General features: G+C 45.4%; 2 protein-coding genes across 5 annotated transcripts in view; one reads left to right on the top strand and one right to left on the bottom strand.

The window, feature by feature from the left end:
* Window positions 1–28: 28 nt before the first annotated feature.
* On the bottom strand, window positions 29–8,667 carry MTERF2 (mitochondrial transcription termination factor 2). Of its 3 annotated transcripts, XM_075501853.1 has the most exons (3): window positions 8,178–8,221; window positions 7,074–7,223; window positions 29–3,855 (listed from the first exon to the last, which is right to left on the bottom strand). In XM_075501853.1, the coding sequence occupies exon 3, from the start codon at window positions 3,825–3,827 to the stop codon at window positions 2,631–2,633; it is 1,197 nt and encodes a 398-aa protein (XP_075357968.1). In that variant the 5' UTR covers window positions 3,828–3,855; window positions 7,074–7,223; window positions 8,178–8,221; the 3' UTR covers window positions 29–2,630. The 3 variants fall into 3 exon arrangements, with proteins under 3 accessions (XP_075357968.1, XP_075357959.1, XP_075357977.1); XM_075501844.1 differs by lacking the exon at window positions 7,074–7,223 and having other exon boundaries at window positions 8,178–8,667; XM_075501862.1 differs by lacking the exons at window positions 7,074–7,223; window positions 8,178–8,221 and adding an exon at window positions 7,622–7,979.
* Window positions 8,668–12,173: 3,506 nt separating this feature from the next.
* The window catches only part of CRY1 (cryptochrome circadian regulator 1), a 38,598-nt gene continuing 34,998 nt past the window's right edge, over window positions 12,174–15,773 (top strand). The window contains exon 1 of one of the 2 annotated variants that reach the window (XM_075501832.1): window positions 12,174–12,707. In XM_075501832.1, the coding sequence (XP_075357947.1) occupies window positions 12,550–12,707 (158 nt within the window). In that variant the 5' untranslated portion in view covers window positions 12,174–12,549. The remainder of the gene's footprint in view (window positions 12,708–15,773) is intronic. The other variant, XM_075501823.1, reaches the window with a different exon arrangement.

Raw genomic sequence — 15,773 nt, 5'->3', positions numbered from 1 at the left:
TCTAAGTAGTGCCAACCAGCTCTTAACAAAAACTGTAACTTCACCGTGTAGGCTGTGCATAGACACAACACACAATCCCTTGCACTAATTTTTTCTTCCTGGGAACTGAGGCTTGGGGATACCCACTTTTAAGATCGTAGTGAGCTGAATGGAATATGGAACTGAAATTTTCAGGGGGAGTGGGATCGTTCTTGTGTTTTGGGATTGGTTTTGTGGTGGTTTTATTTTACTCTCCTTTTCGCAGCCCCCATTTCAAAAGGGGAAATGTTTATGAAGACTACTTGTATGCCTGACTGCCCACTATGTAATGAAAGGCTGGTCCACAGGCTTTTACATGCCAGACTTAAACAGTATAAGCTGGTTCATGTTCGCTGTGAGTAACAGCAAGAGACAAGGAAGCAGATTTCAGCAATACAATGTTTTGGTAATTGGGAGCTTCCCTGAGGTTTTATTATAAATGAATCCTGTGAAGACGAGACAAACAGGTCCCAGGCATAGAGTTATGAATGGGGGATTGAATGAATTTCAGCCTGCTGGTAGAGAAAAGGAGTCTTTCTGCTTAGGCTTTTGTTTTGAAAAAGGAGGAGGAGAAATTGAAACACTCAGAATGGAAAATGAGTTTGTGATAATTCAGGCTGTGACTCAATTAAGGAAGTATGTCACTTTCCTGTTTTGTCCGTTGCCACTGGAAATACTGTAAGTGATGGGAATAAGCTGTTTCAGGAACTTTAAAGACAGATACATATAGAAATGCTGAAACTAAATTTTCAGGGAAAACACTGTTCTATGTCTTGGTTTCCTTTTCATCCTAAACCACTGATCAGTTCTGTGGTTCAGCATTACAGATTGTATTATGAATAGCTTCAGAGAGCTGAAATGCCCCCTTGTGTCTGAGGGGAAGGATGCTTTTGAATTCAAATAATATTGTGGAGTGCTTAATAGCTGAGCACTGAAGGACAGTCAGAAAGTGACAAAGGCACATTCCTGTGAACTTTTAATATGGCTGTCTTCCCTGTTTCCTCTTAAAAAACGATGTGTTTTGAAGAGTCAGCAAAGACATGGCTAAGTAACACAGCCTGACTTTTATCGTGCTGGTGATACGTGCCCCTTCTTGAACTCTCGCCACTGTTGCACATGCTCCTACAAGAGCAGTCTTTACCCCCACAAGCTGCTGTCACGTCTGCACTCGCCTGCATGGCGGTGAGCTTCAGACCTTCAGCTGTTAAAATCTTGGCACTGCCTTAACCAGATGTTTCTAGCCCTTTCCAAGCTCACAGTGGATAACGTGACAGACTATATAAAATCATCATCTTGCAGCCCACCCTCTAAACAAGTAATTAAATACCAGCTTTCCTCAGCAATTTAAAACTTCTCTTTAAGAAAAGGAACCCTGGACTTGCTGCCAAAATGTCTGTTAAAAATGACCTTGAAGAATGGCCCGGAGTGAGGGGGGGTGTAACTAGTTTTTCTCCTGCTGTCAAGAGGGGAACGTGTATGGAATAGTTGCTTAGGAAAGTCTTTCTGAGAAATAAAATCACTGATGATCCTAATTCTATTGAGATGATTGTCAATGATGCTACTATTTTATATTATCATTCACAGCCCATAAATGAAAATGAATAAAATCCCCTGAGAACTTAAACACTGTCAGATAGTTACTATTTTGAAAGCCAGCACTTGTCAACAATTACCATACGGTGTTATCTGAGAAGCAGTGTCACCATATATTTAGAAACTGTGGCAGCTGTTTGCAAACCTGCTAGTCATTTTTAATCGCCAGTGGTTTACAGACTAGAGTTTTATTACACCTAATATAAAAGCATGACTCTTTCCTTTCTCCTACAATCATTTGAGACTCACTTGAATATCTCCCTAACCTTTTCTCTCCCCAAGCCTTGCTAGAAAAGAAGAAATTAAGAACTAGACAGTAGCAATAAATGTATTCCTCGTGCCCTAAACCTTTTGCAAAAGGAGTAAATTTTTAAGTCTCAGAAATGTAAAGGAGGTTGTCTTGTAGTTTCTTTGCATTATGGTTTGTACACAAACATACCAGGGCCTCACTGTAGCAGTCACTAAATAAAAAATATGTCCTGCCCCTGTCCTCAGACTGTGCTGTAGCTAGGCTTTTCTATCCAAGAAGTCAAGTCTGCTGCAGGTCAGGACCTGGACCTACTTACTGCAGCAGTAAGGAATGGAACTCCAAAAGAGTCGCCAAAAGTCAGTGAACCAGTGGGTTGATGAACGCTGCTGGAAAAATAACCCTCCTTTTCTTGTGCTAAAGATTGTGCTAATCACTACCACAGGCTGGACTCTGCAGTGACAGGGCTGAAAATCCAGAGCAGTTAATGCCCTGTTACATAAGGAAATGTAACAGAACTAAAAAAACATGTGAGGTGCTCCCTGGGAAAAAAGACAACCTTTATCATAACCAGGTTCTATGGTATTATTTGAAAGCATTAGAAAGCTACAATTGTATAATGAAGTTGTGCCTAAGACCTACTCCAGGACAAAGTACAGTGTAAGACTAGAATCTGTTTAAGATTACTTTTGTTTTGGCCCTTCTCAAAGAACCAACATCGCTTTTCTCTTTGATAATTTTCTTTTGCATAATTTGAAGTCCAGCATTCAAATTAATCTTCAATGTGTATAGGAGCAACAGGATTAAAAATTGGTCTCTCCTTCTTTGATTGTATCTTACCATAATTGACTTCAAAATCTTTCTTAGTACCATTCAAGCTTTCTAGAGTTCCACTCTTTATATCATATCCCAAAGCAGAGAGTTTTTTAATTCGGTACTGAACAATTTGTGTTGTCAACTCCAGCACCATTGGTGTCTCTCTAATCTGCGCTACAGAAATTCCTTCCTTCAGTAGTCCTTCAAGTCTTTCTTCCAAAACGGGAACAGAATAGTAGAGAAGGGCTGGGCACTTCAGCACTAGCTGTTTTAATTCTTGATCACTGCACTTAAAGATATTTTTGGAAAAAAGCATACTCTTCTGCATAGTAGTAGACGTAAGTTGAAAAATGAAACCTTTAAGTTTGGACAGCAGCTGTAGAACTTCATGGTCAGTGAAATCATTCTTCTGGAGAAATTCCAAGTTCTCCTGGATTGCAGTGGATGTATTTAATAAAATAAATGGATTTTGGCTCAATAGCTTCAGTATCCAGATCTTCATATTTGCATTAGAACCTCCTAAGCGTAAATAATTTCTTTGTAATGTCTCTATCACGTTTTTGTTTTTCTCAACAGAATTATAGAAAATATTGGGTGCACTTGTCAAGAACCTGGTGATTATATTATTCTTAAGTCCCAACTCTTGGAAAAAAAGTATATTTGCCTTCTGGTTGTCATGATACTCAGTAGTAAAAAAAGACTCTGGAAATTGCTCTATTAATTTAATCAACTGTTTTTCATTCTGGCATACTAATTGCCATAGAGCTCTCTGAGAGTTTATCTCTGCAGGGGTATGGAGAATTGCCTCTGGGCAGCGTTCTAAAATGTTGGCTACCGTGGTCTCATCTGCTCCCATTTCTTGTAAGATACCAGCAATTTCTTTAACATAGGCCACATCCTGGAGAAGGACCCATTCCTTTAGTCTGCGTATTTTCTTAACGTCAACTGACAATCTGTAGAGACTCTCAATGGTTTTTTTATTTTCCTCTCTTGACTTTGTATCAGTTGTGTAAGTGGAATGTATTGGGAAGCTTCTGTTTGCTACTTCAGTCCATACTGATGAAAAATTCAGTCCCAGCTTACAGTACTGAGATCTTGCCAACAGAAGATTAAATGTATCTTTTGCACCGTGGGCGACTCCTCTCAACATCATGGAATTCAGCCTTATGGAGAGAGAACAACTATAAGAAAACACATTTAAGGCACAAGTTAATGCTCAGACGTTGATATTTAGACTGATGTGGCATAAGAAATTACTCTTGATGGTGTTTTTTGTTATTAGCACAAAATTCAGCCTTCACGTGAAAGTGGGGGGAAAAAATACTTTTGAAAGGTTAATGTTCTGACGGATGCCTCGCTGGAACAATAACATGCGGATGCAACAGACCTGATGTGGGGGCAGTGCTCTGTCCATGTAAATACTTGCAGTCATACAAGAACCAAACTGTCAGCCATTTCCTGCAGCTAACATTGTTAATTATATTACAGCTCACTCGTACTATACTAGAAAAATGTTTCATGCAATTTAATTTGACAGTAATTCTACTAAATGAATTTTAAAAAAAAAGGCAGCTTAAATATCTTTCTTAACCCTTCTGAACGTATTTGCTTAACTTCTCAAGCATTGTTTGGAGCGTGACTTGTTCCTTCATGTGTCAGAGACCCCCCCGGTGCTCCTTCAGCAGCAGTTCGTAGCCTAACTGCATTTTGAAATCATTCTTGTTATTAAGGAAAAAAATCATTGAAACCTTTATGTATGTGTTTTTCACTAGCTGAGTCTGTTAATTAGGTTCTGAATAAGCACACTGGTATTTTGGGGGAGGAAGCAAGTACACTGTAACACCTTCAGGCCTTCACTTGCCTCTTCCAGTACCTACTTTGCTACAGCTGCCCTTTGCACTGACGCCTTATTTCTGTCTCCAGGTCACTTCCCTGGTTGCCAGCCACCCCCAGTAGGCAGAGTCCTCATGCACCCCAGGGAACAGGTGCGTGGCCATGCTGGGGTCCACACAGCAACCATAGGGTAGTTGTGGGTAACCCCATACTCCGCCTTTGCTCAAACTGACTGCCAGGTATCACCAATAGCACATGCGCTGCCACCTGCTCTGCAATGGCCAAAGGAGCCACAGCAGTCAAACAAAGGTAGCAAGTGTATCTTTAACTTCCTAGGCGGTGTTTTCATAACGACCTTTTGGAAGCACAGAGTGTGAAAGGGAGAGTTGCTGGTCTGTGAAATACTCGCACAAATTGCTGCTGCTGGTAACACGCTTAAAACTGCTCAAATTGAAAATGAGAAAAAAACCATAATTTGTGCATTTGACAATTCTATTTATACAGTTGCTTTCGTTTCTCCCAAAGTATAGCATGCTTCAAAAAGTACCTACATGAGCATTAAGGTAAATCATTGTTTGGGGATTTTTTTTAGGAGAGAAAAGACTGTTACGATCATGCAGTCTAATCTCCTACATAACAGACCAAGAAGCCTATTGCAGGAGCAGCTATATGAGATCCCTTGAATCTTCTTGATAGCCCATCTTTTAAGAAAAAACGTGGCTTGTTTAGAGAACTTAAGTGATAGGGCCCCTATCTAGTTGCCAGGTAAGGTTAAATATTTTCCAGTGGTAAAATACTTTATCTCAAGAAAGTGTACCTTTGCTTTTAAGATGATGTTTTTCAGCTTCTAAAAGCCGGACTCTTGTTACATTACTACATCATAAACTTACAGAGTAAGACATAATTTCCTATATGCAAGCTTATGTTATTAACAGAAGCTGTTTATCGGTAACTTGTTTTTTAGTGTTACTTCAAATCTCTGAGGCAAAATCTGATTGCCTAATGAAGCTGCTTGTGTCATAGCCCCAAGGCTAATGATTTTATCTTCATAAACTTTGTGACTTGAGCAGTGCTGTCCAGCAAGCTCCACCACAGAACAAGAATTTTTCCCAATAGCCCTAAAAGCACTGTAACTGTAGGTAAGTCACAGACTTTTCATGTGCTGACCTTTCCACATCCTGAAAAAGTGACTGTCTCGCGGGGACTGCAAATTAAAGCCTCTCCTGCACAGGGAGTGACACAACCGCCTGAGTACTCTCAGTAGTTCTATTGAATTCAGTGGGTCCAGTCAGAGTAAGTAAATCTCTGAAGGATCAGGGCTTTCTTCATTAACGCTTCAGCTCAGCTGGAAACTGCCAGCAAAATAAAGTATTGTTAAAATTGTTTGGGATGTCAGATGATACTTCCAAAGTACAAACTGGAAAAATAACTAACGATGACTTTTGCTTCAATGTGTAATCCTGCTGTTAAACAAAATTGCCTTGTGAGTAATGCAGTCACTTAAAATACAGTCATTTTATCTATTATAGAGCTTTTAAAAAATTCTGATATAGTAAATTGTGCTCTTCCAAGATCTGACATAGAAATGATTGTTATGTTCACTTAAAAGAAGCTTTATGTTGTCTGAAAATGTTTGACATGATAGTCATTTTTTTTCCTGTTGTCAGTGAGGATCATCCATGCAGAAACACAGAATACTATAAAAGGAAGGAAAAGTTTATTTGCTAAACCGCATTCGACTGGGGTACTCAGGAGCCCTTGTAAATCACTAAGCAAAATATAACATGCAAAATAAGATTAATGGATTTTAATGTCATGGTCTTCTATAGGAACTGAGAAGATGATTAAGAGTTATGCCTTGGTGTATTTCAGAGTCCATAGATGACAGTATCACGTTTGCAGGGTATGTAACCTATTCCAAAAGTTCAGAGTTCTCTTAGAGCTCATGCTGGACTACTGTTCTAATATGCAGGACCCCACTGTAACTTTTTACATACTTGTATCACTGTGGGGATTGTAAATCAACTGAGAGATTAAGAAAAAAACCAGCCATCTTAGACGAGATGTTTGCTCTCACTGCCAGCAGCACCCTCTTATCACCAGGTGTCACAACAGCAATAAGGAAGTGAACTAATGTCTGCCTGGAAGTTATCTGTGATCCTGCTTGCTAGCACACTCGCAGTGACCTATATCTACAGAGTGAAGGGGTGTTGTAAGTTTCATTATTTAATGAGACTCCTATGTATATCTTCTATAGGAAATGGATACTAGGATCAACTGGCTGATTCATCCCTCATTTAATTCAGAAATTTTGAATTTCTGAAGGTGTATTTTGAGACTCAAATCTCACTTTTTGAAAATTAGCAAACCAAACTCTTGCTCATGTTGTATTTTTCATAAAATCTTTCACTAAAGAGAGCAACAGGATGACTACTACTGTATGCTGGTTACTACCATTCTCATTACAGCAAACTGTACCCAGGTCTTAGTAGGCTGTAGAGAATTAAATGAAACTACTAAATGCCTAGATTGAACTTTGAATTAACCAGGAAGAGTACGTATCTACCTAGAAGAGAGCAGTGTAGATAGGATTTGAATAGCTTGTGAAGAAATATGGAGCGGTCATAGGTAGCAGTTTTGTAAATTAACGCATGGTAGAGTAAGTATTCACACTTTTGCACTCGCAGACAAAAAATTACTCTCTGCTTCTGCATCACTAGTGGAAATGAGGTAAAGAAGGGTTACAAAACTAGACTAGACCAGCATAAAGCTTTCTGGAAAAAAATACAGAGAAACCTAGGATAATCCAGGTTGGAAGGGACCTCGAAGGCTCAAAGCAGGGTCAACTATGGGAAAAGGCCAGGCTGCTTTGTCCAGTCAGGTCTGGCAAAGCTCCATGGATGGAGCCTGCCCAGCCTTTCTGGGCTGCCTGCTTGACCACCCTCATGGGGAAAAGGCTTTTCCTTAGATCTAGGAAAGTAAAAGTAAACATATTCAAAAAAAGCTTAAGGAAGCATAGCACTATTTAAGCTGAAGGTCATCAAGTGGTGTTTTAGTACAGAGAAAACGGAAAGCTAGCAAGCGATGACAGCCTAGTCGCGTAAGCGCAGCCACCTGGATGATGCCTATCCACACACCCCCCTTCTGTCCCTTCGGACTGCGCTTCGGGATGGAGGGGCAGGAGGATGGTTTCCTGCAGCCAGCACGGGAGCCGAGGGTGGGAGGCCCGGCAGGCCTCTCCCCATCCCGCCCTGACCCTCGCTACCGTAGCCGGTTTCTGCCATTACTGCCAAAGTCACCCGGCACGAACGTCACTCGCGGCCTCGCGCCCGAGGGTTTCCTTCCCAACCACGCATCATTTAAAAACCATGCGGCTTCTCCTCCTGCACCTCGCCCCGCTTATCTTCAGGCCGTCGTCACTGTTACGACACGGCCGCATCCGTCGTCAAAGCACGGGAGGCCGAACGTACCGCCAGCCGGCCCGCTAACGGCGGCGCCCCGCCTGAGGGCCGCGCCAAGGCTGGCTTCCCTCACCGGCCGGTGCTCGGCCGGGCCGCCGCTGAGGCACCCCCCGGCCCGCCCCCCCAGCCCCCAGCCCCCAGCCCCGCGGCTGGTGTGAAGCGGCCGGAGCCGGCTGGGACCGGCCCCGCACCCCCGCGCCGCGCCTGACCTGGCTCCCCGCCGCGGAGCGCTGCGCTGCGCCGCCGCGCTGGGCCCTACCACCGGTGCCGCCCGGCGGGGGGAGGGAGGATGTACCATGCGGCGGCCGCGGCGGGGCGGGGCGGGCGGCAGTGAGGTGCAGTTACGGAGCCCGAGTTGGCCGCAAACGAGGACTTTGCCGCCGTCGAGGTGCGAAGGGCGCGGGCTGTAGGTCGCGTCTTGCTGCGCTCTGTGCTTCATCAGTGTGGCAATGGGCTGGCACCGGTCTCTTCACGATGCAAAATCACCTGAGGTTCTTCCACGTGTTACAAGAGACTTTGTTACGATGAGAAATAGTTAAGGGTGGTTGGATTTAAACAGCTTTCAAGAGAGAATTAGTATAGTAAGTAAAAATCAAAATAATGTGAAAATCGCTCATTTTGAAGTATGATAGCAAAGAAATTAACATTTGACAATTAAGCTACTTGGGTGCCCGCATTCTTATGGGAAGCAGATGACCCTATGGATTCGGTAAGGGAAACGGTCTGTTCTTTCTATTTTTCCAGAACTGAAGTTGAAACAACGGCGCTAGCGAGGCCTTGCGCCCATACAGCACAACGGTTACCGTACACACCACCCAGGAATCAAAGCCCTGGGGCTCCTGACGCCAAGCGTGTTCATCTCTGCAAAGACGCTTCTACTCTTTTTGAAAGCAGTGCCCTAAACAATCTCTTTGGGATCAAATCTGGATGAGAGCCAACCCTGATGTGATGCTGGGACGCTTGTCTTACATCAGTAGATCTCCTTCCGTATGATCACTGCACTTATTACAGAACAAAAGAATAAAATTCACATACCTAGTCATTGGATTTACAGCGTTTTGCTGGTGGTGTTTCAGAAGTTAAATGAGATGTGATGGTGAGAATCATCTTCCTCTATCTTATTTTTTTCAGCTGTATCTACTTTATTTCTCTTCTAAACTTAGAGTAACAAATCAGCAGAGACACACAAATGATTTCTAGACTAGAAAGATTTTTCTAGGCATGTTAGGATTTTTTAAACTAACTCTTGGGTCTGCACAATCACATCCTTCAGAGAGTGAAAATCAGTACTGTTCTCTCAGCAACGCTTCTTTTGTCAGCTACATTTTCAACAGTCTGTATTAGGTCTGCAAAAAAGATCTAATGAAGAAGAGAACTGCTACAGAAAGAAACCGTGCTCTATGAACCCAGTTCAGGCTCGGTCTCCTACATAACTGCTGTTTCAAGAACAGTTACCAATGTTTGTGACTATAAATGACACACAATGATGCTAAAAACATGTACCTAAAAAATGCTTCTAATTTGTAATACGCAAGGTATTGTATACTTGCTTCTTTATGTTTTTGTCATTTCATGCCTTCATGTTATCTTTTTTCCCTTCTAACTCCTCCCCACTCTCTTGATTTTTGCGATCACAGTCTGGGCTAAATTAGCTAAATTAGCAATAACATTCTTTAAGAAAGTTATCCACAAGAGAACAGAGTAGTGAGGTTTACTTGTACAAGTTCCTTGATTAACTGTGATTCTATTTTCTTCTACTAACTTGGAGAGACTCTTCCCTTGAGATTTGACATTTTAATTAATATACTCTTCACCATCCTGCCACTTCTAAATCAAGAACAAACCGTCTAGCATGGAAGGTATGGCTAGAGCCGAATGGTGTTTTGACATAATGATATGCTAATGATATATTACAGTTGTTACTTAGCCTGTAGCGACAAACGCCTTACAGACCCATGGTTCTCATGGTTGCAATTTGCTTATGAAACCATAAGGTCTAGTGAGGGAAGGCTGCTTCCACTTCAGTATTCCCAAGAAGGCAGATCAGTTGATGCTGGACTTCATTCAGGGCCATCTTCAGTGTTGCAGCCTTGTAAGGAGCTAGCAGGGAATATAAGGTGTATGAAAAAGCAGTTTAAGAGTCTGAAATAAAAACTGTATTGTGAGGTGACTTTCCTTGAAAATAAGGAATCTATCTTCTTCAATGTGCTCAAAAAATACAGAATTAAAAGGATTTTGGGGGAAAGTGGTCCTTAACTACAGAGATTTCTTTTTCTATTTTACCTCTTCAAAAATTATTCACCAAATATTTGGCATTTCTTAAGAATAAAAACAAAAAAACAAGTAAGGAAGAATGTACTTTGTATTAATTGAGAAAACAATGCTTAACTTTACAATGACCCAACTACTCCAGGTGTGAGTTGCAGCAAGGGTGTATGACAGGATGCCGTATGTTCTTCTTGGACCAGAATGATGAGCTGTGGAATACGATGTTCTACATATGACAAAGTAATAATTGAAAAACTCATAATAATTTATGCTATTGTTAAAGTCAGTGCTTAAGAACAGTTTGGCCTCCACACTTTTTAGAAAGAAATTTTGTATAAAACCAAATAGAAAGGGGTTCTCATCATGGCTGGGGCCTTTGCTGCTAGCACGCCTTGGTCATTAATGACATTTTATGAAGTCATTCAAAGTGAGGAAAGAAAAGCGTGAAGGGAAACATGTGATGCATGTCTCTGCTTTTACTTTCTGTGTATCTTAGCAGAAAAACTATTTTAGTAGAAAGAACAACTACAATTCTTAAAGTACTGTCCTGCTCTGGAATTCTGGAAGTCAAAAAAGGTCAGTACTGCTGACGTTGAGTCCTCTGCCTTTTACTTGAGAGGCATTATTTCTAATGAAACCCCTCTTGCTGTTGCTACCCGCTTGTCTATGAACACTCTGCAAGTTGTAGATTTGAGTTGCAATCCACAGGTGGAGGTTTATTTTCAGATCTGCAGCTAAAGCTGCCCTGTTAGGACTTGAAATTGCTCTACTGAATCCTATCAGAGTGATGCCTCGTTCAGCAGTTAGCCATCCCTAGTGGCTAACACGAGAGAAGGTATAGGGAAACCTGCTGTGTCGGCAGCAGGCAGATGTTGGTTTGAGCTCTGTAATTAAAAAGAGAAGACGTTAGATATACACCATTCACTCATAATGACTTTACTAACAGTGCTAGGGAGACCATTTTAACTCGTTCTACTGCTCAGTACTGGCTTGGAAACGTGTTTTCTTTCAGCAGCTCCCGCGGCAGGAGGCTGCGCGGCCGAGCCAGCTCTGCCTCTTGCTCAGCGGTTCTGTTCCAGGGTTTTTTACACCACCTCAGGACTGCAGCGGGCAGCCACACAAACACGGTCCGTCTTCTGAGCAACAGCACGAATCTTATAACACTGGAAAGGAGACGCCCTCCCTCTTCGGGCAGGGGGCCGAGCCGGGTGGGCGGCGGGGGCCGCGCACAGACCGGCACCCGGCGGGGGCTGGGCTCCCTACGCAGGCGCTTACATAAACGCCTGGCCTCTGCCCCGCGGGATAGGGTGCGGTGGGATGAGATCGGCCGCGCCGGGCCGAGCCCGGCCCACAGGCGACGGCGGCCGCGCCACGTCCGCGCTGCGCGATGCCGCCTGCCCCGCCGCGGGTGCTACCAGGGGCTGAGGGGAGCCCCGCCGCCGCGCATGCGCAGCCCCCACCGCGGGCACGCGCAGGGCGGTATACATAACAGGTCAGCGGGCGCGCGCCGGCAGCCGCACGCTCCCCCCGCCCGCGGCGGCTGCCGCGCGTGCGCCTCCTGACAGGAATCGGCGCCTCCAAGAGCCTCCTCGGAGCCCCGTGCTCATCCGGGTCCCGCCGCCCCGAGCCGGGGTGGGGGGGCGCGGTCTCCGCCCCCGGCGCCCCTCCCCGCCGCGGCCCGCCGCTTCGCACCGCCCCGGCGGGTGGGATTCCTGCCGAGATCGCGGGCTGCCCCGGCCGCCGGCCGTCCCGCCGCGGGAGCGGGCCGTTCGCGCCCCTCGCCTCCCCTCCCCGCGCCGCCTCCCCCCTCCGCCGGTAGTAAACACACTTCAGAAACGTGAGGGCCGGCGGTCACGTGGTGGTGGGCGGCCAATCGGCGGCGGGGGGCGGGGCAGGGCGGCCGGCGGAGCCCCGGCGCCCGGCGCAGAGTCACAGGGCGAGCGGCGAGGCGGCGGCCGCCGGCTGGCACGAGGCGCGCGCGGCCGACACGGACGGCCGCTTCTCGCGGGGCCCCGCCGCCTCGGAGCGACCGCCGGATCCTGCTCTCCCGCTCCCCGTCTCCGCTCTCCCCGGCGCGGGGGCTCCGCGGGGTGATGCGTCCCCGCCGGGCGGCCGCCCCCGCCGTCTCCGCCGGGTCCTAGAGCCGCCTGAGGCGAGGCCCCGCGGACCCCGCGCCGCTCGGCCCCCTCTCCGCGCGGGGCGGCGGCGGCCGTTGCTTGCCTGGGCGCCGAGCGGCGGCGCCGCGCCATGAGCGGCCCCGCGGGCGGCGGCGGTTCCCGCTGAGCGCCCGCGTCCGCGGCCCGGCCCGGCGGCATGGGGGTGAACGCCGTGCACTGGTTCCGCAAGGGGCTGCGGCTCCACGACAACCCGGCGCTGCGGGAGTGCATCCAGGGCGCCGACACGGTCCGCTGCGTCTACATCCTGGACCCCTGGTTTGCCGGCTCCTCCAACGTGGGCATCAACAGGTGGCGGTGAGTGCGGGGCGGCGGGGGCGGCCGGCGGGGGCCCTAATCCCCGCGTTATGTATGCGGTCACGCTGCCTCCCCGCCATCCCCTCCCCTCGCCGCCCGATTGGGCCGCCACCACCGCCGGCTTCCCTCGCTCGCCCGCCCCGCGGCTCCGGCGGCGCTGTTACATATCCAGCCCCTGCGCCGGCCCGGGCTGCGGCTGCCGCGGCCGGGGAGGAAGGGGGAAGAAGCGGTGGAACCTCTGGCGGCGAGCGGGCCCGGGTGGGGGGCCGGGGAAGGGGGGGTTCTTGTTCCCGCTCCCGAGGGCGGTGGTTCAGTGCCCGAGCGGGCCCCCGGTGCCCCCGCACGCTGGAGGTGAGAGCGGGGCTGCTGCGTCGCCGGGAGCCCGGCTGCAAGCCCCGGGAGGAGCAGCCCGGAGGGCTTGCTTCACCTCAGCACCTCTGGGCAGCCAGAAGCCCCGCGCCGGCACAGGGTGACTCCATTCTGGGGAAAAACTGTTAAGCTGCTGGATTGGTTCGAAAGTAATTTCTCAGGATCTCTTTCCTGCAGGGAAGGGTGGGTAGTGTCCCTTTCCAGAGCATGCAGATCTATTCCTACACCTTCAAGCCAGGTGTGGTCCTACCTAATACAAAAATGAACTTTAGCGTGGAGTTGTGACTGATGCTTCCATGCTAAATGCGTGCCATAGTAACGCAGAGGTTAGTGGGGCTTCTGTGCATACTTATCTTGTGAGATTACTGAAAGCATCCCTAGGGATCTGAAAGTTGTATTTAAAAAGGGTTGATAATGCAGTAGCGTTCTTGTATCATCTGTCCATCCAACATCAGGAACTTGAAATGCTCACGAGTTTAGCCTGCCCAGACTACGATGCTGAGAAGAGTTGCCTAATTATGGAACAAGCGCAATGAAACTTGGCTTAACACCACGTCATAGAAGAATGACAAAGTTGAGATACTTTGCGTTTCAGTTCAGTTTTTACTTCTCTTCAAGGATTATTTCTTTCAGATTTCATAATTTATATCCCATGTCATTAAATAACTCTACCAGCAACTTTGGAGGGTTTTGGTTTTTGGTTTTATTTTTTTAATTTTGAGAAGTTTTCCTTCTGGTTGTATTTCTGGTTTTCAGAAGATAGAAATACTAAAAATGCTTTCTGTGAACTTTAACTTGATGATTATTCCATTTTCACTGACAAAAACAATGTTCATACCACTTAAGAATAATAATTTAGGTATTTCCCTTATCTGAGGTTCATTATGTACATTTCTTTTATAGAGGCTTTTTAATTTTTGTTTGTTTTGAAGGGGGTAGGGTTTTTTTTAATACCAAATCTTGACTTTATAAAGAAAGCTCAGAGGTCTTAGTTTTATGGACGAAACATGAACAACTACTTAAGTTTTAAAAGAATGTGGGCACTTGGCGCAAGTCTAAGTGTTAAAGAAATCACGTCTTAAGAATACTTCATAGGTTTCTAATGTGTTTTGCAATTGAAATACTAAACCGGTTTTGGTTATATTCTCTGAGCTAGTGAATGATAGACAAATGTGAACTTTGATTCTCGCAAAAGGAGGTTCATGTCTTTGCTGCTACTGCCCTGGTTCTTTAATGACTACTTAATATGATCATTAGCTAATACAGTCCTTGAGTACATTTGTGTGTGGTATATTTGCTAGTTGGTTTATTTTAACAGTGTTCTCAGCAATGTAAAAGATAACTAGTCCCTGCACTGCATTTTGCATTTGAAGAAAACCGTCTTTTTTTAGTTGCTGGTTAGAGGGGCTGAGTTTTTGGTGGTGTGGATTCATTTATTTATTTTATGAAGAGGAGCATTTTTCTTGCAGTCCTTTGTTTTTGTGTGCTCCTCCCCCTCCCACCGAAGGTCTCCCAGAAGAAGGGTAAATTACAACTCCTGTATCCAAAGCACTTCAAACAGTCTCCTGGGACTCAATACCTTCAAGGCACATGCTGCACGTGGATTTGAGTAGGAAATCTCACTGCCTTCATAGCCCGGTTTTGTGAGATCTTCAGATTTTTTCAAGTTTAAAAGTACAGTAACTTTATAGAATAACTGACTGCTAGAGCCATATTTTTATTAGAGTGATCTCAATAAATTCTTAGTTAAATGAACAGTTACTAGCTTGGAATGAATCTATCTTAGGTTCCAGCTGTTTTAATTAGTTACTTTTAACCAGTGGTAACACACACATTCACGTATGCATACATAAGACTTATGATGCAGTTTTTTGGTTTGCTGGTTTCATTCAGCACTTGCAGTTAATAATCAAGCATTTTATCTCCTTGGTCACTTGATGACTGCCAGCAAGATCCTTGCTTACATGCCTGTGGAGTAGGGTGTTGAATTAGTCAAAGATATTTTATTTGAGATTAGGAGCAGAAGCCCTTCAGCATTTGGAACATGAGTCAAATATAATCTTCTGGTGTGAATTTACAGTGGTCCTTTCTTAGTTTGAATTGATTGACAACCGAGAGTTTATGTTTTGGTGTGTTTATGGTCCTGATGCCCTGGGCAAAACTCTTGTCTGTCAGAGTTCGAAGTATGACTAACACAATGGATATGAGAAAAATTGGTGCAAGAATACGAGAAACCAGGAGGTTTAGTTTCTTGTTAGAAGTAACACTGTCCCTCTGCAGAGTCACTAGTTACGGTTCATTTTAAAAAATGTGTTTTAAATCTGGCAAATAGCAGCCTTTAATACATAGGTGCTTTCTGATTGACTTTTCTCTTTAAACAGTCATGTAACACTCATGAACTAATATTTTTGTGTAATTGCACTATTGAGCAAGTCTAATTACTAAGCAGTCACGTGGTCTTACTGACCTCCTTTCTCCTGGCATTCAGCCTACCTAAAATCATGAATGCTACGTAACAAATGCCTCAACTCACTTCATTTTTTCTGGTTCTGTTTTTTCTTATTGTTCCTTCTTTCAGGCTGTCAAATAAATCAAGATGTGCTTCCACTGAGACATGCTTTTTCTATATAATGAGTTTTCCAGTGTCGTGCACAGATCAAGGCTTGCGAGAGAGAGGTTATTTGGCACAGTAAAAGG

This window comes from Mycteria americana, chromosome 1 (assembly GCF_035582795.1).
Source record: "Mycteria americana isolate JAX WOST 10 ecotype Jacksonville Zoo and Gardens chromosome 1, USCA_MyAme_1.0, whole genome shotgun sequence".
In the NCBI taxonomy this organism is placed as follows: Eukaryota; Metazoa; Chordata; class Aves; order Ciconiiformes; family Ciconiidae; genus Mycteria; species Mycteria americana.
This window is presented reverse-complemented; position numbering and strand designations above follow the sequence as displayed.

Excerpts from the sequence above, each read along its gene's own strand:
- MTERF2 (XM_075501844.1), bottom strand. The coding sequence starts at position 8,407 with ATGAAGCACAGAGCGCAGCAAGACGCGACCTACAGCCCGCGCCCTTCG. Across the intron at positions 3,856-8,177 it reads GCTCCGCGGCGGGGAGCCAG|TTGTTCTCTCTCCATAAGGC; the intron begins GTCAGGCGCGGC and ends GTTTTCTTATAG.